Source organism: Oryzias latipes, chromosome 23, assembly GCF_053564925.1.
Source record: "Oryzias latipes strain Hd-rR chromosome 23, Olatipes_Hd-rR_3.1".
NCBI lineage: Eukaryota > Metazoa > Chordata > Actinopteri > Beloniformes > Adrianichthyidae > Oryzias > Oryzias latipes.
The window spans coordinates 9,176,553-9,199,957 of record NC_136259.1 but is presented as its reverse complement, the minus strand read 5'-3'; the positions used below and the strand labels follow the sequence as shown (position 1 = coordinate 9,199,957).

At 40.7% G+C, this 23,405-nt stretch overlaps 2 protein-coding genes across 2 annotated transcripts; both read right to left on the bottom strand.

Annotated features, from left to right (window-relative positions):
* Positions 1 to 7,797: 7,797 nt before the first annotated feature.
* LOC144989297 (uncharacterized) lies at positions 7,798 to 11,509 on the bottom strand (the record flags this gene model as incomplete). The annotated part of the gene is made up of 3 exons (XM_078941473.1): positions 7,798 to 10,691; positions 10,847 to 10,971; positions 11,332 to 11,509. Coding segments are annotated over 3 exons (645 nt in total), but the record flags the coding sequence as incomplete, so codon positions are not given.
* Positions 11,510 to 11,584: 75 nt separating this feature from the next.
* On the bottom strand, positions 11,585 to 15,322 carry LOC144981289 (uncharacterized). Its single transcript, XM_078941465.1, has 9 exons — positions 15,166 to 15,322; positions 13,746 to 13,806; positions 13,325 to 13,422; positions 13,054 to 13,188; positions 12,711 to 12,859; positions 12,501 to 12,637; positions 12,320 to 12,413; positions 12,057 to 12,180; positions 11,585 to 11,805 (listed from the first exon to the last, which is right to left on the bottom strand). The coding sequence occupies exons 3-9, from the start codon at positions 13,416 to 13,418 to the stop codon at positions 11,585 to 11,587; spliced, it is 954 nt and encodes a 317-aa protein (XP_078797591.1). The 5' UTR covers positions 13,419 to 13,422; positions 13,746 to 13,806; positions 15,166 to 15,322.
* Positions 15,323 to 23,405: the final 8,083 nt, after the last annotated feature.

Genomic DNA, 23,405 nt, shown 5'->3' with positions numbered 1-23,405 from the left:
TATCCTGGCTACTTGTGGGCGAAGGCAGGGGACCCCCTGGACAGGTCACCAGTCTGTCGCAGGGCCACAATCACACACACCCCTTCACACTCACATTCACACCTATGGGCAATTTCTTCTGCCTTTTAATGAGAATTGCTCTCTTCGAGCTGTAAATGGAGACACGGCAGCAAGACGCATGCCAAGGGACCGTCAACAAAGTGCAAGCTCTGTGAAAACACCATTCTGTTATGACTGTTATATATCATGTGTGGGTTGATTTTTAACCAGCGTGTGTGCAGTCCACATACTGCGTAAATTCAGTAAGAGTCCCGTCCTATGTAGTCCGTAACTATAAATGCGTTTGGTTGATGTTCCTGTAGCCGGGAGATGGTGTTGCTGATGACGTCAGTCGCGCCGTCAGCATCAGCTGATGGTGGAACGTAAACAGTAACCACGATGGCGGATGTAAACTCCCGCGGCAAATAGTAAGGCCGCAATCCGACCGCCAACAGTTCAACGTTCGGGTTACAGAGCCGCTCCTTGACACAAACGTGTGATCTTCATTTGGCCTCTGTTAACGGCTCTGTGCAGTGCCAACCTTTATAGGAGAACCACAGAGATGGAGCAGGAGCCCTGAGTGGAAGATCATAATTCAGGAGGATAATTGGGGCATTTAAACCAAACCTGGGACTCATCTATTCTAGACAGATGCAGGTCAGACCGGCCCCGTTCACATGGGAGGAAAGGGAGGGACGGGAGGAGAGGTGAAGACTTGACAAGAGGAAAGACGGATGGTTATAGGAGCTGGAGGATACAATACAGGGAGGAGAGGCACACACAAAAAAAAGGAAAGGGAGACTCACTGCAACTGAGGAGGGAAGAAAAGAAGTAAAAATAGAGCGAAAATAAAACAAATTAGTCAACCAAAAATGAAAAATGAGAAGGAGCAAAGACTAACCCAGAAGTCAATAACTATTATTTTCCTGCTTTATGAGGTGTAGTCTAATTTGAGCTGTTTTCCACAGCTTTCCTCTGAAAGTGACAGCAGCTGATGGAGAACGTAAATAAAACTTTACAGAGCTAAATAATTGGTATAAAAATTGAAGAATTCTGAATTTATTCATCAGATTAAGCCTAGCGGGCCTGAACTCAGTCTAAAAAAAATTGTATTTGACTTTTAAAATCTGGATAGTTCATGGCATACTCTCAGAAATTTGTTAAATTACAGTTAAAATAGGCCAGTGTCAATATTGTGTTGACTAATTGGAAAATGCTGTCAATGTTCTTCATTTGTAAACCTTTATTTATTTTTAAAAGTGCCTTCTAACTTTTACCATCCTAAAATGATTTGCGCCTGCGGCGAATTTGCTGGTCACTACATTTAGCTGGTCGCTACATGGAGTGGTGTCTTTGTATATTTCATTCACAATTCATGAAAGACATGGATGACTTTTAAAGATCCGATTTATTTATTAACCAAGAGGGGAAAAATGAAAACAAGAGTAAAATTAGGGGACCTTTTTTTTTTAATCTTCAGGAGACCTGAGCAGGCAGTGTGAAACTCCACACAGGAACTCCCTCACACACATCATAAGCTTAGGGACCAAGCTAATGCCAGTTGGGTGGGTGCACACATTTAACTACTACTACATCAGAGTACGTTCCCTGATAACACATGACATACACACAGTTGTCAACTCCTTTAGTGTGTTTGATGGTTTGTTTGGGGTGTGAAGAGTTCGGTGCAGTATATCTGGATGATGTTGTGATCTTCCGTAGTGGCTGGGAGGAACATCTCCAACACCTGAAGAGGGTCTTGGGGAAAGTCTAAGACGCAGGGCTGTGCCTGAACATCTCTGAATGTGAGTGGGCGAAGCAAGAAACGCAGTATCTAGGATACCGGCTTGGAAAAGGTGAGGTGCGACCACAGTTGGACAAGGTGGAAGCTGTCCAACATCGCCCACGGCCTAAAACCAAGGAGATCCGGTCCTTTCTTGGGCTAGCTGGTCGGTTTGTGCCAGACTTTGCTACAATTTCAGCACTACACACTGCATTAACAGCTAAAGGCCAGAAAAACCCACTTTGTTGTACTGAGGAATGTGAGAGAGCCTTCAATAAATTGAAAGCCTGTTTATGTTCTATTCCAGTCCTCAGGAGCCCGGACTTCAACACGATTCCTGGTTCAGGTGGATGCCTCTGCAGTGGGTCTCGGAGCTGTCTTAGCACAAGGAGAACCAGGACAAGAACATCCTGTCCTTTACCTTAGTCGAAAACTGCTTCCAAGGGAAAAAAAGGTACTCCGTAATAGAGAAAGAAGGTTTTGCCATCAGGTGGGCATTGGAAGAACATAAGTATTACCTTTAGATAGAGAGTTTGACCTAGAGACTCACCAGAGAGCCCTGACATGGATCAACCGCAACAGTCGAATCACCCGATGGTACCTGTCCCTGCAACCATTTAGGTTCAATGTTCAACATAGATCCGGCAAGATGAACCTGGTGGCTGATTATCTTTCAAGGTTGCCATACAGCGCCAACCTCAGAGAGGAGGGGGAGGATGTGACGAAGTAGCGTCAAAGGTTGCAGGACAGCACCTAAACACCAGCCTAAATTGTTTTTTGTCTCTTTTATGAGACCATGGCTGTGCACCGCGGCCGTGGTGCAGCGGTAGGGCGGTCGACCCATGATCGTAAAATTTCAGGTTCGATTCCCGCCTTGCACGCCCATGTGTCAAAGTGTCCTTGGGCAAGTTCGGCAGCGGAGCCGCCATCAGTGTGTGAATGTGTGTGTGAATGGGTGAATGGGACTGTGACTCTAAAGTGCTTTGGGCCTTCGTAAGAAGGTAGAAAGCGCCAAATAAGTATACGCCATTTACCATTTCCTCCCAGCCCAGTAGCAGTTTTGAGCTTCCCCGAACACACACCCAGACAAACAAATCAATCACATTTCATATTGTGTTTAATTCAAAAGGTGGACACTTGGTTTTAAACAGAATCGTGTTCTTCACCATCTAAGTTTCCCTCCACAAACAGCCAAACCAGAGTATTGTACACATCAGCATACATATCTACAGGAAACAGGAAGTGACTTCACATAACAGAATTCTTTTTTTGTTGCTTTATTCCCCTTTCTGTCGAATTGGTTTTCTTTCAAACCTATTTCTGTATTTCAATTGTTCCTATTTTTTTCTTCTGCAAAATAGCTGTAATTTCTGAGTTATGTTTAGGAATCCTTAAGGAATTTGTTTTAAGCAAGTGTTTGCTTAATTGGCCTGTGGGAGGGGCTAAGCCTTTATATGGGGTGAACTTTTCTCAGTTGAGGGAGAGCAGTCTTGGTTGCAGTGGTGGCAACAGGCGCTCCCAGAAACTTTGCATTATTTCTTAGCTCATTTGAGTCTGCTGGCTTTGTCATCTTATTTTAGAGTGATTCATTTATTTAATGCTAATTAGAACCCCGTCACATAATGCTGTTTTTTTTTTTTTTGTTTATTTGTTTTTTGGTGATTGGGTCTGCTCACCTTTTCAGTCTAACTTCCTGGGTCAAAAGTGATAAACTCTCCGTGAATTTTGGAACCAATTAGAACGCTTTGTAAACAAAAATTTGATTGTAACCTTATTATAAATTTCAAACAAATCCACACATATTTCAATTCTGATGATAAAAAAGTAGAAAATAGTATTTATGTGTTACTTCTCCAATCTAAAATTTACATACATAGCTGCAGAGTAAAAAAAAAACAACTCCTAATTTTACCGTCTTTAAGATCGAGATGCTTCAGTTTTATGAATACATAAAAAAATTAACACACCCAAAGAAAGTAACACTGGAACAATTTGTGCTTTTTTGTTTGATATGTAATCCCCTCCTCTGAGAAAACTTTGTACTGTAATCTTTTTATTTGTTTATTTTCTTTTATTTATTTTAAGATACTTTATTTTCTTTACAAGTTCTATTTTTGATATATTTGTGCTACGTTTATTACTTGATGTGGTTGTACAAGTTTGGAATGATGGCAGTGATTGTTGCGGCTGATGATCTATTTGATTCCTTGATGTTGTGTTTTGTACTTTAATGTTGTGTTCAATAAAGCTGGGAAAAATTAGAGACTGGTTTTGGTAGGCTTTTTTAGCGCCGGAACAACATTCACTCATTTAGCCAAAAGGGCACATGTCTTATAAAAGATCATGTGCATTGTGGTTCAGGAGTTCTGTGTTTTAAAGCTGGTTCTGAAGTCTTTAGTCCAGCTAGGCACATCCACATCTATTAGATATCTGATAGACATTAATGTCTATCAGATATCTAATAGTCCAGTAATAGATGTGGATGTCTATTGGATGAGTGCTGTCTGCAAATTGCTCCTGTGTGTGAGTGTGTTTTTGTGGCCCTGTAACAAACTGGTGACCTGATTAGGGCGTACTCCACCTTCAACAGTTGCTGGGTTGGAACCAGGAAACGGTTAGACTCAGTAGGTTCTGAAGACGAATAAATGGATGAATGTAAAATAGCTGTAATTATTTGAATTCCCGCTATTTTAACTAGTAAATGTTTTTTGTTTTTTAAAAAGTACTATATCTGACATTTACAAATATTCCAAGGTTAGAAGGCTACAAGTAAATGTGTAGTAGACCTCTATAAGCAGATATCTTTCAGAACACTATTGATAGACATCTAATAGAGAAACAAAGGTTGTCAGAAATGTCCTGCAGGCATCTACAGTAGTAGTATTAGTTATCTAATAGGCATTCTGTGCCTAGTGGGGTGGGTTTCACATGTCATATCTGAAAAAAGTCCAGAGCCCTGCAATGATCCTCCACTTTTTGTATAACTGTGAGAGGTGAATGTTTGGCGCTGCTGTAATGTGATCCGTTTTGGAGGTGGGGTCATTACTTATGTAGCGCCCGTCCCATGTAGCAAACAAAACTGTAAACAACTCAAATATTGTAGCACTGTGATTTTTATGGTTTGGTGCCGTCAAAAATCACTATAAACTTCTAGGTGTTTTTGTAGTTGATTACTGCCAAAATTAAATAATTTCAAAACATGCGTTGAATCTAATAACTTCAAATTTGGTCTCTTTTACTCTCTCCAAGCTTCAAAAAATACCTTCAAGGATTCAAGACAAGAAGTTTCTTTTAAATAAAATGTCAATTTAGTTATAAAAATCAAATATAAAAATCAATACAAAATATAACTCTTTTTGTAGTTCACAAATCCAAAAGAAAACAGGGGAAAAAACACAAACTCAGAAAATGTCCCTTTTAAATAAAAAAAATACCCGTTGCAGTCCTGTGTCGTCACTTGGGAGCTTTGAGGTCTAAAACTTAGTGACCGCTTCCCTTAAAAGCAAAACAAAAAAAGCATGTGCAGTGTTTTTGTACTCACGGCCTCCTAGTTCAGTCAGTGCGGATTCTATGGCGTATTGGGTTCTTGGAAATGAGAGAGGGAAGAGGAACTTGACCCAAAACTGGAACTGGACTCTCGTTTGATGTTGACTGAGCACAATCTGGTCCCAGTGGGAAGTTTCTGGATATCCTTCAGATGCCCACAGGAGAAATCCAAGAGCGCATCCTGGTCATTCAGCAGTATTCCATATGCTCTGAACTCCTTTGGCAAACTCTGCATCCATCGACGTCAGAGAACATAAAACAAACCCAACTTTCACCATGCTTCTAGCTTCTGAACATAGTCTGTTCAACACGCACCAGCCGCCCTCAGATGTTGTGATTGGATTAACATACAAAACCAACCAATAACACTCCAAGAATCCTTTGATAGACAATATGACATTCAATAGGATTAGCCTACACATTGAGCACACTATACTCTTACAGTAACTTCAAAAAATAATAAAACACTGGTAATACTACAGTCAAAATCTTTGCCAACAGTTTAACTTAACTTATACCATGGTCCGGGTGAATACTCGATTCTGATTGGCTGCTGGGTGTACATTAAAAAGTTATAACAGCACGGTGAAAAAGGAGGTTCTGGTCACCTAGCTTAAATGTTCTGTATCACTGCTCTGGCTTCTTTAAAACAACCTTTTGCTTCATGATTTGGACAAAAACTAGCGGTAAGAGGTGAACTTTCTCTCTGAACTGACGCTTTATTCAACCCATCGGGACGATCAGCATATATATATCGCCGAATCTTGACTGAAGCGGTGGTGCGGCATGACGCACCACGTAACAAATAGTCCGCTTTTTGTGAGAAAAGCGATCCTAATCGGTAAAAAACAAGAATTAAGGACTAAAAACTGGTTAATATGTATTGCTTTTGTAAGGGTACCATGGTATAAGCGGGTTAATGGCCTTCAAAGTGTGAATTATTACTTTTTTTATTTTAGAGGACTTAGTCCTAAAATCTGTTGTTATTTATTATTTTAGTTGGGGTCACAGTGGTACTTACCTACATATGGGTTATGATGTCTGGGCTTTCCTGATGTATCCCTCCTGAAAGCATGGGGATTGAGTGAAAAATAGAAAAAAATCACTGACCTACTTAAACAAATGACACACTATGTAACTTCCTATGAAAGATCATATAAAAACTAAAAACGTTGGGAAACGCATTTGCAGGTCACTTGACAATAAAATTAAGCCTGGGTGTTTCAGTCATTAACATACAAGCTGTTCAGTGTATTTATTACAGAACAGGTAAATCTTCTAATGTTACCAGAGATTGCAATACAGACTTGTACCTGGACCCATGTAGTAATTAGATCTTCGATAGTTGACTTGAGACCTCTCCAACTAAGTGACTTGGACATGAAGCTTTGGACGCAACCAGCGGCCAGATCATTTTTCTCCAGAAGTTGAGATCGGGCAGTGGCCCGGGGCACATTTTGAGGTTCTGCGGTGGCAGTTGAGTGACAAAGGAAACGCCCTGCCTTTTATATACCCCCGGGCTACCAAGGCAGCTGGTAGCAAGTGATATGGATAGCTGCCAGTCGGAGGCATTTATACATTGTCCAATCAGAGCTGCTGCCGGCCAGCCATCCACCTCCCGTAGCCCTGTGGCAGCCCAGCTGTCGCCCGATTTCGTAATGACGTCATCCTCACTGTAACCCTTGTGCTATCCAAGGCCCTTTAACATTGGGAGTGGGGTCATCTGGACCCCACAAGACAGGCACTAAACTTTTTTTTCTTCAATGATTTGTAATCTTCACTGGTGTCCATGGATTACCTTATTCCACCTTTCTCCTGGTAGGGATAACACGCCAATGTAAGGGTAGGGTCATCTAGACCCCATAAAATAGCACAAGGGTTAAAGACTGACGCCTGCCTGACTGCCTCTGTTTACATTCATGACCACACCAAATATTTTCAAAAAATCGGGCGACAACATGAAATCTTGATGGTTCTGCTGATGCTTGCCCATGGTGCGGTACACAGCAAAAAGTGGAGTGTTGATTCAACTCCCACAGAGTTAATTTCAACACTTTTTCAGGGTTTATATAGCTCCACACTTTACGGAGTTAAATTAACATTTTCAAAATAGTTAAATCATTTAACACCGATTCAGAGTCAATAGTTTAACTCAATAAATATGTTAAATTAACACCGAGTCAGAGTCAATAGTTTAACTCAATAAATATGTTAAATTAACACCGAGTCAGAGTCAATAGTTTAACTCAATAAATATGTTAAATTAACACCGAGTCAAAGTTCCTTTTTAACTCACTAAACTTAGACACTAAAACTACTACCCAAATAAGCGTTTTTTTAAACAATTAACTAAAATGTTTTACCAATTACTGCAATACGATACAATAGTTGAAATTATATAACTGGCAATGAAATAATTCCCCAAAAAATGTATTTTCAAACATATTTAATATTTTACTCCCATGCAGTCAATTAATACATAACACATGACGGAATAACAAAAAAACTTTCATCTGTTGCTCCATATGAGCTTTGAACATCAAAGGGTTTGTAACATTTCAGTTCTGTTATTTTGATAACACACTTTTCTTCAGTACTTGACACTTTAAAGGCATGGTAATGTTCATCAAAGTACTCCGTAAATAATTTTTGAGTCAATAAAAAAATGGCATCATTAACTAAAAGAATGTCAAGTATTTGAATAAAGATAGGCATTTCTTCCTCCATCAAACTGCAAACAACAAGTCCAGCTCTGTACTCCACACCATTAACTTTAACCCAACTTGTTGTGAAAACATCTTTAGATTGTTCAAGAATCTGAGTGTTTACCACATTTTCCTCTCTCAATGAAAATGATTTAATTGGCCCATATTCCTTCCGTTCGAGTGCTAAGGTTTCCCAGTGATAAGCAATGGCCATCTGATGTTTTTTAGCGAGTGATTTGGTTATGTTTTTGAAATTTTTGAAACAATCTTTTAACAACTTATGTTTAGCCTCAAACCTCATAGACCAGAAAAACAACAAGGGACCAATTTTCCTAATTGAAGACGGGTAATGAATCATAAAATGATGCTTGGGTATCAAGTTTCTGTGCGGATACAAGTACTTGAATAGTTTGTGGTGGTCAAAAATCAGATTCTTTAAATACAGAGTCATACCCAGAGTGAGAGAAGGTGAAAAAACTATGTTCATTATTTGAAGTAACAGTAGTAATAGTTCCCAGTGTCTGTTCCCTGCTGGAATAATGTCACCAAGTATAAGTGGAATGTTTTTTACGAGACATAATGTCTGGATGGAGTTCAAGCCAATGCCATTACCTGGACTATCCAAAATAATTTTAGTGGGACGATTTTTTCTTTCTAAAAAACCATAGTCAAAACCATAGATCCTTGAAAGCAAGTTTTGTTCTGATATGTAGTGTTTTGTGAGATATTCAAATAGCAATTTGATCTCATACTGAGCGACACCTTCAAGAAGATCATGCATTATATCAAAAGAGTAGTTACTGCAAACATGGAAATACTGCAAGGAATTTAGAGAAGAATTTCTTTTCATACCATACAGTGACTTTAAATTAACATTTTCTTTAAGAGACTGCCAATGCATGTCAAACACATCTTTTTCACGAAAGACCACTTTAGGATCATCCTCAGTGTACACTATTTGACAATCATCTTTTTCAACCAAACAAAGGTGACAAAAATGTCGGCTGTTGAATGACTCGTTAAAACCAAGAATGGAATGCATCCCTAGATTATCTCCAGTTATTTGTGAAATTGTTCCATATATTGGCTCATCAGAAAATGGAAGACTTATCCCTCGACTTTCAAGTTGTTTCAAATCACTTATCAGTGGTTCCAGTATAACATCAAAACCGTACTTGTGCAGATCTGGTGTGTGGAAAAGAGATACTAAATGAATGTTCATCAAGATGGAATTAAATTTTGGAGGTAGATTTCTTAAAATGAAATAAATGCAGCCAATTTTGTGAATTCCACGTTTTGACCCAAGGGGATTGGCCGTTTCAAAATCATCATAGAATAGCTGAATTTGTAAAGCATGCTTTTTGGCTGAAAACAGGGGGTGAGTATTAAAGTAACTTCCATCACAAAAGTCATGATACACATCTGGCTCTGACCTACACTCCCTCTTCAGGAGAGCACAAATCTCTGGATTCTTACACATGAACTTCAGAGATTCCAGAACAGGGACATAAATGAAAGTATCCTTAACAGGTACCTGATCATAAGTACCCGATTTTTGATTACGTCTGGTGTCGTATCTCACTCCCAGTGTTATTTCTCTGGGCTCTACCACTCCCCATTTTAGGTTGAAGAATTTATTTCGTTTCCATTCTGTATTTAGATGAGTGAATGGGTTTTTCAATTTTTCAAAAGATTCATTAATTACAGATATGTTGGGGTCAGTTGCAGGTAAAGCAGAAATAATGGCTTGCTTTGCTTCTGAACGAAGCTCGCTTGTTAGTTCCTCCAAATCACCCACAAGTGAAGATACTAAACTGTTAGAAATGCCACTACCCTGCAGTTTGGCCACAATGGATGCGCACATTTTTTTGGATGAATCCCTGCTAAAATCTGAAACACTAGTTTCTCTACTTTCTGGAACATGGGACGAACTAGACTGTAGAATAACACTGGATGAACTTTGAGAAAGATCTGTTGAATGAAATTGGTCTTCCAAATCATGTGAAACTGGATCACTAGGCAAATTAGTAACAGCTGAAGTATGAACAATTTGTTCAAGGTTGCTATGAATAATGTTAAGGTGCTTTCTAAAGCCTGCATATGTTTGAAACTGAAGCCTACAACTTGGCTGACAACAAAACAACTTGAACTTTGGTCCAGGATAATAACCATGTTCACCTCTTATATGTGAAATCAACTGCTGACTGCTGGGGAAAATTTTGTTGCACAGAAAACATGTGAGCATTTTGCTCAAAATGCCTTTAATTGTCCTGGCTTTAAATCTGGGTTGTGAGAAGCACCTCCTGGTTAAAGAGTTTGGCTCTCATGTCTCGAATTCTTGGTGACACCTTCATTTTACCCATATCAATGTTATAAACTGTTGTCTGCAAAAAGGTGTAGAAATTCAGAAGTGCACCATCGTAAGACACACTGAAAACAAAATGAGCTTTAAAAAGTTCATCAAATGCCCCAAGGGAGCAGTTTGCCTGGCATGGGATGAGACGCTTGTCAATGGAGATGTAGAATCTGTCGATGTTCCTCTTTTCGCGACCAACGGCTAGGAGGTATGGCTGATGGTTCTGCTGGTTCTGAAGATGTTCTTCCAAACTGCAGCAAGACTGAGGTTTAAAAAGGACATTGGACACTCAAGTCAGAAATAGCACTGCACAAGTGAAAACAAACATTCTATGTTAAAGTAAACTTGCCTACAATTTGTTTCATTTAACTCTTTACCAGTTTTACACATGATCAAAATTAACAAATGTAAAATTACCTTGTGAAAGACAATAACTTTTTCAACTGCATCAGAAGCGCTGATTTTTGGAAACTTTGGTCCCCCAGGTGGTGGTGGAAGGAGATATAACAGCAACAAAAGCGAGGCCATCTCTGCATCATAAGCTATGGACAAAGAATGAATAAACAGCAAAGACTTAAAACAATGATCATTAAAAGGGCAAAAACCAATTACTCTGTTGAAAACGTTGCATATATTTAAAACTCTGCATGTCTCAAGTAGATATGTGCCGCAATAAATAGTAAAATGACAGCTAAAATAAGTTGGCGGTGATGCAATAACTGAGAAACTTAGATATGCCCCAAATAATCTGATTTAACAAACCTGCATTCAAATGTACTGCAAATTCATGTACTTCATGATCTTTTAGGTCATTGAACTTTTAAAGACTTACACAAAGCAAAGTACAAAAAAAGTTATGTTAATAAAGTATTGAATTGTAAACACAAGAGAGCAAAACTCACTCATTGCCTCATCACTTCCTTGTGGACTCTCCGCTGAATGCAACAACTGACGAAGCTCTGGTGTTGAAGTGAGCTGCTTGGCCTCTTTGATAACGTTGCATCTAAAGATCGGGTCCCATTTCTGAAGCAGCCGGTTGGATACCTCGTCATTAAACAAGAGAATGAAGTCTTGATTTACCTATGAGAAAGAAAATATACTATCACCACATTCTGCACATTTCAAGTAGATCTCAAAATATCACTGCATACTAACCTATCCTTTGGTATCCAGGAATCTTGGGAAGATTGACAGGATGTCAAGCATTTTGTCTGAGTCATTGATGAGTTTTTGCCGATGCTGAAACGTCTCTCTCATCTTTCGAAAAATTTGCGTAGTGTCTGTGGCATAATTGAGCAAAGACATTGCCTCCTGACAAGCATCTCCATCCAGCTGCTGCTCCTCAACTACAACAGATCTCTGGAATTTAGGGCCCCCTGAAGAAAGGAACACACACACTTTAAATAAATTAGGCCCTAGTTGCTAATAGGTAAATGCAAAAAAAATTATATAATAAAAATCAGTCCAAGAGATTGTTCAACCAATCTAGTAAGAGGAAAGTGGCTTTCTAATGTCAGACATACAAACTACTTTTGTAAAAGAGGTGACAGCATACAAACCTAAAACCATCTTTGCTCTCTTCTACTACACTAGCTGACATAAGATGACCAGTTTGCAGATGTATTACCTCCTCCTTGAGAAAGGCCAGTGAGGCTATTTGAAGTGGTAGATTCTCGTCGAATCTTTCTCTGGATGGTCTTAAGACGCCAAGAAATGTATCCTGTACTGCTTGCAGCATCATAGAAGTGTTCCTGAAATGGAAATACATTAACACTTAGTGCATTGTCTGTCATTTTTAAGAATATCAGAAATCAAAATGCCCACCCAGAACCTAACAACACAAAACATAAATACTATCTCAACGAATATTACAATAATAATTATACATACGTAGCCTTTCTCGGAGTATGGGTCTTTCAGGGATGGAAAAAGTGTCACTATCCCAAGAGCATATTCTTCTCTAACAGCTTTAGTGGGGAGATGTCTGGGAAGGGATTCAATTGGGATTACTATAGTAATAGATAAACAGTTTTGATTCTTTTTTTAAGTCTACAAAAACTGGGCACATTACCCATGTTTATCAATCATGTGGGCCACTATTATATTGACCAGCTTTCTTCTGGTAGAATCTTTAAGAGTCTGTGATGCGTGATATTCTTCAAGGACCTCTTCACCACCTGAACTGGCTCCAAGTACAGCTTCGATCAACTTAGGGAAGACAAAAATTGTAATTAAACGGCAAAAAAAAATGTTGACAGAGATATTTGAACTTTGTTTCAACCTTTTTTGCAGAAACTGCATTGATTGTTCCTTCAACTCTTGATTTTTTCCTTGGGATCTCATCTAGAAGTACAGTTGATGCACTTGCACTTGAACTGAAGCTTGAGTCAGACCATTCAGATGGAGAGGACAAGGAGCAATCAGTAAACTCTAGGAGAAAAAATAAATTTCAGAAATAAAAAAAAATGTACAGCTTCGTTCAAATGTTGCAACATTTATTGCATCTTGTTGGATTCCACATTATACTACAAATTGTTTTTTTTTTCTGTAGACTGATTTGAGAGTTCAGGTTCCACCATTTGACACTGAATTGCTTCATGTAACTGACCCTTTACATTTCTCACCATCACTTGGGAAAACTGTTAAAACAACGCTGCCTTGGCTGACAAGGTCATTGAAAATGTCTTCGTCAACTTCTGTCCCTGTTGCATCTTTGTATACTACTTTTGCGTCAGGTGGCAGGCAAAACCTCTCGATGACTGGAAAAGATGAGATATTTCTGAGAGCACCTTTTAAGCCAGCACTATTCTCACTTCACAAATGAATAAACTAATTTGGATACAAAATCACCTACACAAAATGTATTTCCTCTTCAAACGAAATTTAAAAACAAACCTTTTTCATGCAGTTGCATGAAATCAAACTGTCCATCAACTTCATCCAGCTTTACATATTTCTGCTGTTGGCGGTAGCAAACCTGCACCAGCATTTTACTGAACCATACCAAAAAGAAAAGAACATGACAGAAATAAGCATTTTTTTAGCATACAACTTAAACAATTCAAGCTAAAATTAAAAACAGTCATATGGACACAGTAATAAACCTGTCAACTATGTTATCCACTACAGAGTTTTGAAACTTTTAAAACCCATGCAGTGGGTTCCAGAATGAGGTGTGTGTGTGAGCCATGTAATATGCAAAGTACATTATCTAATCACCAAGTCTGGTATATGTTAGGGTGAGCTTTCCATAAAAGAACAAAAAAATAGGGAGGGGGGGCATGCTGACACTGCTAACATGACTATCAAGACTTACCTCCTTCACTTAGGGTTTACCAGCTGAGACCCTCTGAAGCTGAAGAGCAACACCAATTGACCTACAAGAATTAGATTATAAAATTTAGTTACATTTACAATGTGGTGTAAATATTGATTAAAGCAAGGTTGGGTTATAAAATTCAATTATACTTAAGTAACCCCCCACCCACACAAAAAAATTTGACAGCCCTTACCAGCCCACAAAGATAGACTTCATAAATATTAGGTTAAATCATTGTCCATAGCTCTAAATAAAACAATTAAAATACAAAAAAAAAAAACTTGTATACATTTTGCTTGTAAAATGCATTTTGCAACACATACAGAGTATAATAAAACGACATTCCCTATTTAATTTCTGGGATAATCTACGTTCACATGACATCCAGCGATTACAAGCAGGAAAGGGTGTCTGTTGTGTCTGTCTTAAAATTTTGTCCCACCTGTAAAAATTTGTTTTTTAGTATGTAGTAACTTTTTGCAAAGTGACACTAAAAAATTCCTTCCTTCCACAGGACAGATGCAATTTTGAGTACGTTTTTTTTAAGGGATGCCACAACTGATTAAAAGTCAAAAATAGTTTTTTACATGATTCAAGCATACATGAAACTTGCTAAATAGTAAATAAATAAAATTATATAAATGCAGGAAAACACATTTTCCTAAAATGTAAAATAGTTATCTAAAACCCTTAACTGCATTCACACAGAACGTGATTTCGTGTGTCTGTGACCAAGTTAAGGCTTGCTGTTCCTGTAGTTCGAAAGGGAGTAGGCCTAAGCAAACAGGTGGCTTTATCATGTCTGTCTGTCCGCCAAGGTGGATGTGGAGCGCTCCAGCCCCATGGGCCCTGGAACAAACTGGCGACCTGTCCAAGGTTTCCCCCACCTTTCCTTAACAGTAATCTGACGTACTCCGGCAACCCCGCTGCTCCGAAAGGGATAAAGCGGGTTAAGAAGATGGATGGACGGATGGATGGAATTGTGACGTTGAGTCGCCATTTTGGATTTGTACTTCACCTGCTAATCGAGTCCCCGAAAACGTCAAGTCCCAGAGACGAGTCCCATATTGTTTAAAAGCCACAACCTCGCCAACTGTCTTTTTTTTTTAAACTCAGGCCGCGCCGCTGAAAACACACTGCGCTCAAATCGCGCCACAGATCCTCTACATTAACTTAACATTGAAACTCGAAGTCTGTGTGTGTAGCATTAGCTGTTCAGGTAAAGCTGCATTTACAACATTTGTGCGTGTAGTGCATTACAGAAGGCCACGGACGGGTTGGATGAAACCGCTGCGTGAAAGCAGCTTAACAGCAACAAAAAAGCGTAGAAAAGTTATACAATTCTCTCTAGATACATTATTGTATATACTAAGGGCCATTTAACAGTATTTTTTCCCCATAAATTAGTTTAACTTACCGCTTGTGAAGAACTTTTTCCAGCACTGATGAAATTGCCGCAGCTCATGGAAAATTACCACGTTGCACTTTCTTGCACAGGGTTTCCGAGGCAAAAGCCCAGGGGCCTTGACTCTCTATAGTGTCAAATGAACTTCACTTGGCCAAAATAACTCCAACACTGAACATCATTTGAATCGCAATGTGTTAAAATAACACTTCAAGAGTGTCAGCACCTTGTACTTTCTTGCACAGGGTTTCTGAGGCAGAAGCCCAGGGGCATTGACTCTCTGTAGTGTTAAATTAGCTTGATTTGGGTAACACTGATAAATAACCCCAACACTGAACACCATTTGAATCGCAATGTGTTAAAATAACACTTCAAGAGTGGAAATCAACTCTGGTTTGTTTAACCCCGAAATTTCAACTCTCCAGTTTTTGCTGTGTAGGAGTTGTATTTGTGACTGCAGAAGCAGAAGCTTGCAAAAATAATCAGAGGTCCATCGTTCAATTTTCAACCCTGCTTAATCCCTGTTGGGGTCACAGGCTTGCTTCAGCCTATCCCAGCAACTACTGGACAAAGAAAATTAAGAGACTACATGTGTTAAGACACATACAATAAATCTATCTGGCTGTATCCCCACTTTGCACTGTAATGGCTAGGATAGGCTCCAGTAACCCATGTGTCTCTCTCTACACCTTTCAAAGCCAGTAGAGAGGATGAACAATGCAGAAAATGTGTTTTAAACACACAACATACATGTCCATGAAAAGCATCTGAGGTTCTAAATAACTTTGTTTTTGATGTGTCCAGATAAGTCCGCATGCCTGAACATAATCCGGGAGGGACGACTAAACATGTCGGTTCTGTCTCCCTCCCTTCAGTGCTCATTGACTGGAACACTGGAGGGAAATGGATGAAGCTTCGGAACAGGCAATTTAACATATTGTAATTATGACCATGTTTCATTGCTACCCCCTCATGACATAACTTACTTTATTCATCATGTTAATGGAATCAATTACTCTAACTCCGGCACTAGCATCCCATTCTCTTGTTATGTTTCTTTTCTATTATTCAAGCAGCGAGACGAGAGAGCAACACTCTGACAAAGAAAATTTACAGAAGACAAAAAACAACGTTGCGCGGGGGGATTCTTACATGGTTTTGAGATATGGCTGCCTTATGGACCGAGCCGCCTCAGTCCCAAATCACAGAGCAAAGCCATCTGGCATTCATGACAGGCTAGTGCAAAATAGTAAAACTTTTCGACTAGATTTCAATCATAGTGCAGAATCCACACCCATCTCCTCCTGTTGGGCACTCATGGGACTTACTGCAGCTGGAAGTTAAAGAATTTTCTTCTTTCAAGCTCAGCCTTATTTCAGGCTGACAATTGGTCCAAAATTGAAGTCCCGCAGATGCATTTCCTAACCATTTATGAAGACTCGACTGCCAAAGCCTTGTTCTCTAAGTGCTGCTGTTAGAATTTCCACAAGGACACCACAAAGAAAACAGACTAAATTGTAATCACAGAAAATGTCAGAATTGATAAAGCAAATCGGAGTACCTGTCACACTGAAGGTCATTTAGTTAAAAAAAAACAATAAGAATGATTTACAAGAAGAGCACACTGGAGTTATTTTTTTTCTTTGGTGGTCAACTTTGTTTTGCAGATCTTACATGGTAGAAATATCAATACATGCTATTTTTCATGTAAAACCGGCATCCGTCTACGTCTCTGGTCCGGAGATCAGCCCCACCACAGTAGTAAAGCAAACTTCACTATGGTGCTGCTGGTGTGGGCTGGTTTGCAGTCTGCTGTGTGGAGCGCGTACAGCAGATGACTCAGCACACATCCCTGTGGGGAGCCTGTGCTCAGCATCCGGGTGGAAGAGAAGTAGGGGCCGAGTTTGACTGTCTGTGGTCTGTTTGTTAGGAAGTCCTTGATCCAGGTACAGGTGAGTGGGTGGAGTCCTAGGCAAGACAGTTTGCTGACCAGAATGTCAGGAATGATTGTGTTAAAGGCTGAGCTATAGTTAAAGAGCACCCTGGCGTAGGTGTCTCTGTGGTGTAGTGGGGAGGGTGATGGATATGGCATCCTCCGTTGATCTTTTTACCGGTGATGGTCGAAGTTTGGAGGAAGGCAGTCTTTGATGTGTCCTAGGAGCAGCCGTTCCAGACACTTGGTGATGACAGGTGTGAGTGCAACTGGACGGTAGTCCATGAAGCAGGCTGTGGATGACTTTTTGGGTATTGGAATGATGTTGGATGACTTCAGGCAAGCAGTGATGAAAGCCTGAGCTAGCGACAGGTTAAAAATCTTTGTGAAGACCTGGGAGAGCTGGTCGGCGCAGGCCCGCAGAACCTTCCCAGGAACTCCATCAGGTCAAGCCGCTTTCCTGGGGTTTACGCTGCTGAACATCCGTGCCACATCCTGTGTCTGCACAGTCAGGGGTTCGGAGCTGGAAGCAGAGTAAGGCTGAGGTGATGGGACTTCAGACGTCTGGTCTCGAAGCGCGAGAAGAACGCGTTCAGCTCTTCCGCTAGTGCAGGGCTAGAGTGTGCCTCGGTGCTCGTCTGTCCCCTGAAGTTGGTCAACTGTTGTAGTCACCGCCACACCTGGCGAGGGTTGTTGTTGGAGAGGTGGTCCTCTATTTTCATTTTGTAATCCAACTTGGTCTTCCTGATCCCTCTCCTCAGGTCGGCTCTGGCGGTCCTGTACAGATCCTTGTTACCTGACCTAGAGGTAGTGTCACGGCCTTTTAGTAGAAGCTTGACCTCTTTGGTTATCCAGGGTTTTTGGTTAGGAAAGACTCGGATGCGTTTCACTTCCGTGACAGTCCCCATACAGAAGGTGATGTATTCCATCACGGCCTCTGTGAATTCTGTCAGGTCCTAGTATTCAAAAATACTCCAGTCAGTGTGTTCAAAGCAGTCCTGGAGCTGGAAGAGTGCATCCTCGGGCCAAGTTGTGATGGTCTTGAAGAGTGAGGTTGAGTTACTTCTCAGAGGTGTGTAAGCAGGGGTTTAGAGCAGAGAGAAGTGATCTGACTACAAGGTGTGGATGATGAGTGACTTTGTATGCATGTTTAATGTTTGTGTAAACATGATCTAAAGTATTTTTCCCTCTGTTTGGACACTTAAAATGTTGGTAAAAGTTAGGCAGGACAGAATTCAGGTTGACCTGATTAAAGTCGCCAGCTATTATGTGTAAACCGTCAGGGTGAATCCTCTGTAGTCTGTGTATTGTTTCTGTTAGCAGTGAGAGAGCTATGCTAGCGTTAGGATCGGGTGGTATGTAAACAGCTGTGATTAGCACGGCTGTTAGCTCTCTGGGTAGGTAGAATGGACAGCATTTAACGGAAAGGGACTCTAAGTCCGGCGAACTATGTTAGTGGATTATTTGGCTGTCTTTTGACCAGTTATTTTGTATGTTCACACACGGGCCTTCCCCTCTGCTCTTACCCGAGGCTTCTTCGTTCTGGTTGCTGCGGTGAACAATACGGCTAGTTAGCAGGATAGCCGTGTTGGGAATCTGCGGGTGTAGCCAGGATTCTTATATAAGCAGCACACAGCAGTCAAGGACATGGCGGTTTCCATCCACGAGTGATTCCAGCTTGTCCATTTTGTTGTTCAGGGATCGTCCATTGGCAAGGAACATACTCGGAGGAGGAGGCCTATGGGGTTTTTACCTCAGTCTTTCCAGCTGGCCTGAGCGGTTCTGCTTCCTGTCTCTCCTCCGTCAAAATGACGTCTGATTTACTATTGTCTGTCTATGATGCGTCTCCCTTGTGTGGCGTGGGAAGTCCATGTCCAAAAGTTAGTTAGTTTACATTGTTTCTGTTGATCTTAGGTCTGTCCCTTCTTCCCCCGGCCTCAGGAGGAGTGGTTTGTCCTGCCAACCCTGTGTCGAGTAGTTTGACATGCTCTCTGTCATGCCATTTCAGCTATTTGGTTTTTCTTTAAGTTAAATAATAAAAGCCATTGGAAATTATTTTGAGTGTTTTTTTTTAAGTGTTCAGCTGAAGCTCCCCAAAGTGTTGGGGCCCCAGGCAATCACCTACTTTTGCCTGATGTTAAGTCCATCTCTGCTCACTACAACAGCAGGGACCTGGCATGGTCTCACTGTTTCGCAGATTTTTCAGTGCAATTTTGTGTGTAGTTTTTTATTTATTTCTTTTAAACAGTGCCTGTGTTGTGCATCTTGATTGTCTGTTGACCTTATCAATCAATTTCCTCTATGCTGTGTCCCCTGTATAGAATGTTTTCCGTTTCCCAAACTTACAGAAATCCTCAATATCCAGCAGATCTTTGTCTACATTCTACAAAACTGGACCAATTTTTTGTTGTTATTTTTATTTCACAAGAGAAAAAAGCATAAAAATGTGAATATCTGTCTGAGAAAAGTGTATAAAGTGTGTAGTGAGGTGCTTTGTGGCCTTAAAACATCTAAAAGACTTGTTAAAAAAATAAAGATGCATGGCTAATTTGCAGATTTCAAAGTTTATTTACAGAACATAACTCCATTGTATTTTCTTAAATTTTACTAACCTAATGCACCTTTCTGACTTGTTACGTAAACGTGACCTCAGCTTGTCAGTATATTGTAGGATTTCTATACTGACTGAAGATAATGTATAAAACCTATAACTATGGGAATTGAGATCTAATTATTGAAGCTTCAGTGTGTGAGGACAGGTCAAGATCCCGGTGCTTGTCGAACAGAGCCTTGAGAGGAGCCAAAAGGCCGTCTGTGTGTGTGTGTGATTTCCTAATTCGGACTCTTGTCCTTTTAGCGACCTCCTTCCCTGCCATTCCACGCCGAGTGATTATCAGGACAGTCGCAGGTTATTTCCTGAATTTGCAGATCAGATACCCTGTAGAATGTAATTGTACGGCTGCATGTAGGGAGATTCAGAGCTTAGGGTTCATGTAGAGATGGAGATCTCCTGGTGTGTGTGCTGTGTTGTGTTTGATAGTAAGTAATGACTTACAGAGTCTGTTCAGACAATCTGTTGCACATTTCGTAAAGCCTGATCTTTGGCTGTGGCTTATCCAGAACTGTTCTCCGCAATTACACAACACAATACTTACAGGTACCAACAGGAAGTGAGCTCTCTGATTCTCTGAGGACCAATAAAAGGATCTTACATTTGGAAGCAACACACAAATTATATTATACATAAAATAATGCAAAATTCTGATTTTTAAGGGCTTACATATACAAACTTATTACGAAAAACAGATTTTTAGAGGAACAAGACAATCACTTTGAAATAAAATTATAAATTTAGATGAATATGTAAGGTTACAACATGATAAAAAGTTTCTCTGTCATTTTGCCTTCAACAGCAGGTTAAATCGGATCTGTGTGTTTCTAGTTGTCATGTTGGGTGTGCCGACAACCAAAGACGTTGTGCATACATTCTGTTCTGGGTTTGCTCTTCTATTTTACCTTTCCAAAAAAATAAAAATCATATACAGTTCATTACTCCCTGGCAGCATAATGAAGCATTGTTTTTATTTTGTTTGATACCAATTCTGTTTATTTTATAATTCTGAGCTTATATTTCTACAAAGATTTGAATTTTGAGTTTCTGTCCTCAACTACAGACCTTTAGCTCCAGTGTTTATATTCTTTTGACCAGCATAACTCTTGAAACGTTTACGCATATAATGTAATTCTAGCGGATTCTGAAGTGGAGAGAAGCAGCCTTTCACTGATATGCGACACATTACAGTAGTAAAGTGCTTACACAATTGATTTAAATCAGCAGATTCTTTTACAAAGGAAAGCGGATTTGAGCCAATACACAAAGCTGCTTTTCTCTGCAACAGAATCAGCTCATTCGTGTTGATCGTGTAAACCAGGGGTTCTCAAAGTTTTTGTAGAGGAGGGCCAAATTAGGAACGTGACATTAGACTGGGGGCCAATTTTGGTTAAAGTATAGTCTTCCAAAAGGACAACGATCCAAAACACACAGCCAAAAACACTAAAGAATGACTAAGAGAAAAGCGTTGGACTATTCTGAAGTGGCCTTCTATGAGCCCAGATCTGAATCCCATTGAACATCTGTGGAAGGAGCTGAAACATGCCATTTGGAGAAGACACCCATCAAACCTGAGACAAGTGGAACAGTTTGCTAATGAGGAGTGGGCCAAAACACCTGTGGACAGGTGCAGAAGGCTCATTGAGAAATACAGAATCGTCTCATTGCAGTGATTGCCTCAAAAGGTTGTGCAACAAAATATTAGGTTATGGGTACCATCATTTTTGTCCAGCCCTATTTTCAATTTCAATTTCAATTTCAATTTATTTGTATAGCCCAAAATCACAACAACAGTCGTCTCGATGGGCTTCGAAGTAAAACATGGATCACGAATACAAAGAGTTCAATAGGAAAATACTAATATGAACTAACAAACTGACTAAGCTATACTGGCATCCCTGCCCTTAGACCCCCCTTCGCGGTAAGGAAAAACTCCCAAAAAAACGGATTCCGGAAAAAACGAAGAAACCTCAGGGGTGCCCACATGAAGGAGGGATCCTCCCCCAGGACGGACAGGCGATTTACCAGAACTCTTAGAGAAGAATTAACTTATCTAAATCTACAACTACATATTTAAAGTCCAGCAGACGAGCTTCATCCAGCTGTGGTTGGGGGGACAGTCAGAGGCGCGAGTCGAGCCGGAGACAGGAACCACATCCAGGTGTAGGAGCAGGAGCAGAGACAAGGTACTCGGTCAGGTACAGAGCAGAGACGAGCCAGAGATGAGCCAGAGGCAGCATCCACAGCCAGGTGTAGGAGCGGGAGCAAAGGCGAGGTAGACGGTCAGCAACTGGAGCACGGATGAGCCAACAGGAGTCTGGAAGCACTCCCACTCCCCAGGAGGGGAGAGGAAAAGAGGGACAATACATGAATCGCACTGCACCAAACAGAGGCATGGAGAACTAAATGATGAATAATGATCAAGAATGGAGAAGAGAGGAAGGGTTGAAGTAAAAGAGAAAAGAGGACAGAACCCCAGTGCACCATAGTTACCCCAGCTTCAACTTCTAGCAGCCTATTAAAACAAATAGTTACTATTAAGTTTAATTTAAACAAATTAACATTAAGTTAAATAATCTCTGAATACTAACTAGTCTGACAATAAGCCTGTCCAAAGAGGAATGTTTTCAGTCTAGCTTTGAATGTAGAAACTGAATCGGCCTCTCTTACATGAGCTGGGAGCTTATTCCATAAGACAGGGGCTTGGTGGCTAAACGCTCTACCTCCAACCGTACTTTTACTAATTCTAGGAACCACAAGCAGTCCTGCGTTTTGCGAGCGAAGTGTTCTTATTGGATGGTAAGGGACAATGAGGTCCTTAATATAGGACAGGGCCAGTCCATGTAAGGCCTTATAGGTTAACAGGAGGATCTTAAACTTAATTCTAGAATCAACTGGGAGCCAATGGAGCGAAACCAACACAGGAGTGATGTGATCTCTTCTGCTAGTTCGAGCTAACAATCTAGCTGCTGCGTTCTGAACAAGCTGGAGACTTCTTAAGGAACTCTTAGGACACGCTGCTAACAAGGAGTTACAGTAATCCTGTCACGGTGCCTGGCGGTCTCCTCCCCCCTCCAGCTCTGCCCTAATGTTCCTGATTGCCACCAGCTGCCATCACTCTCCTCATCATCTTCTGTGGATTCAAAAGGAGATCAACGCCACTACTCGACGCCAGTTTGTTACCCCTTATGGTGACTGCTCTGGTTCTAGCCTCGTTACAGCTTTGTTCCAAGTCTCTGGCTCTAACTAATTATTTGCTCCCTGTCTCAGGATCCTACCGCTCACGAGTGACGGCAGCACGGACCTTCCATTCTACGCCTCAGGAGCACGGAAACTCTCGGCAGCCGCTAACCGCTTCAAGACCCTCCAGCCACGCCACAGCCACGTCTAACCTGGACACTCCTCAAACCAGCCATCTTCACATCTGGAGCAAACAATAAATCCATTCTCATCCTCCACTTACCTGTCTTCCTTCTGGGTTGCAGCATCTGGGTTCCTCATCCTTGTGAAATCATGACAGAACAAACTGGCCAACTTCCGGACCCAGCTGATCCAGAGGGACTTCGTTTTGCCGTCAGCCAGCAAGGCATCGCCCTGGTCCGCCAAGCCGACGCTCTGTCGAAAGGAATCCTCTGCCCAACAGGAACTTTTTCGGCGCCTGGATGGTCTAACGCAAACTTTGATGAATTTAACTGTCCAGGGGGCTAC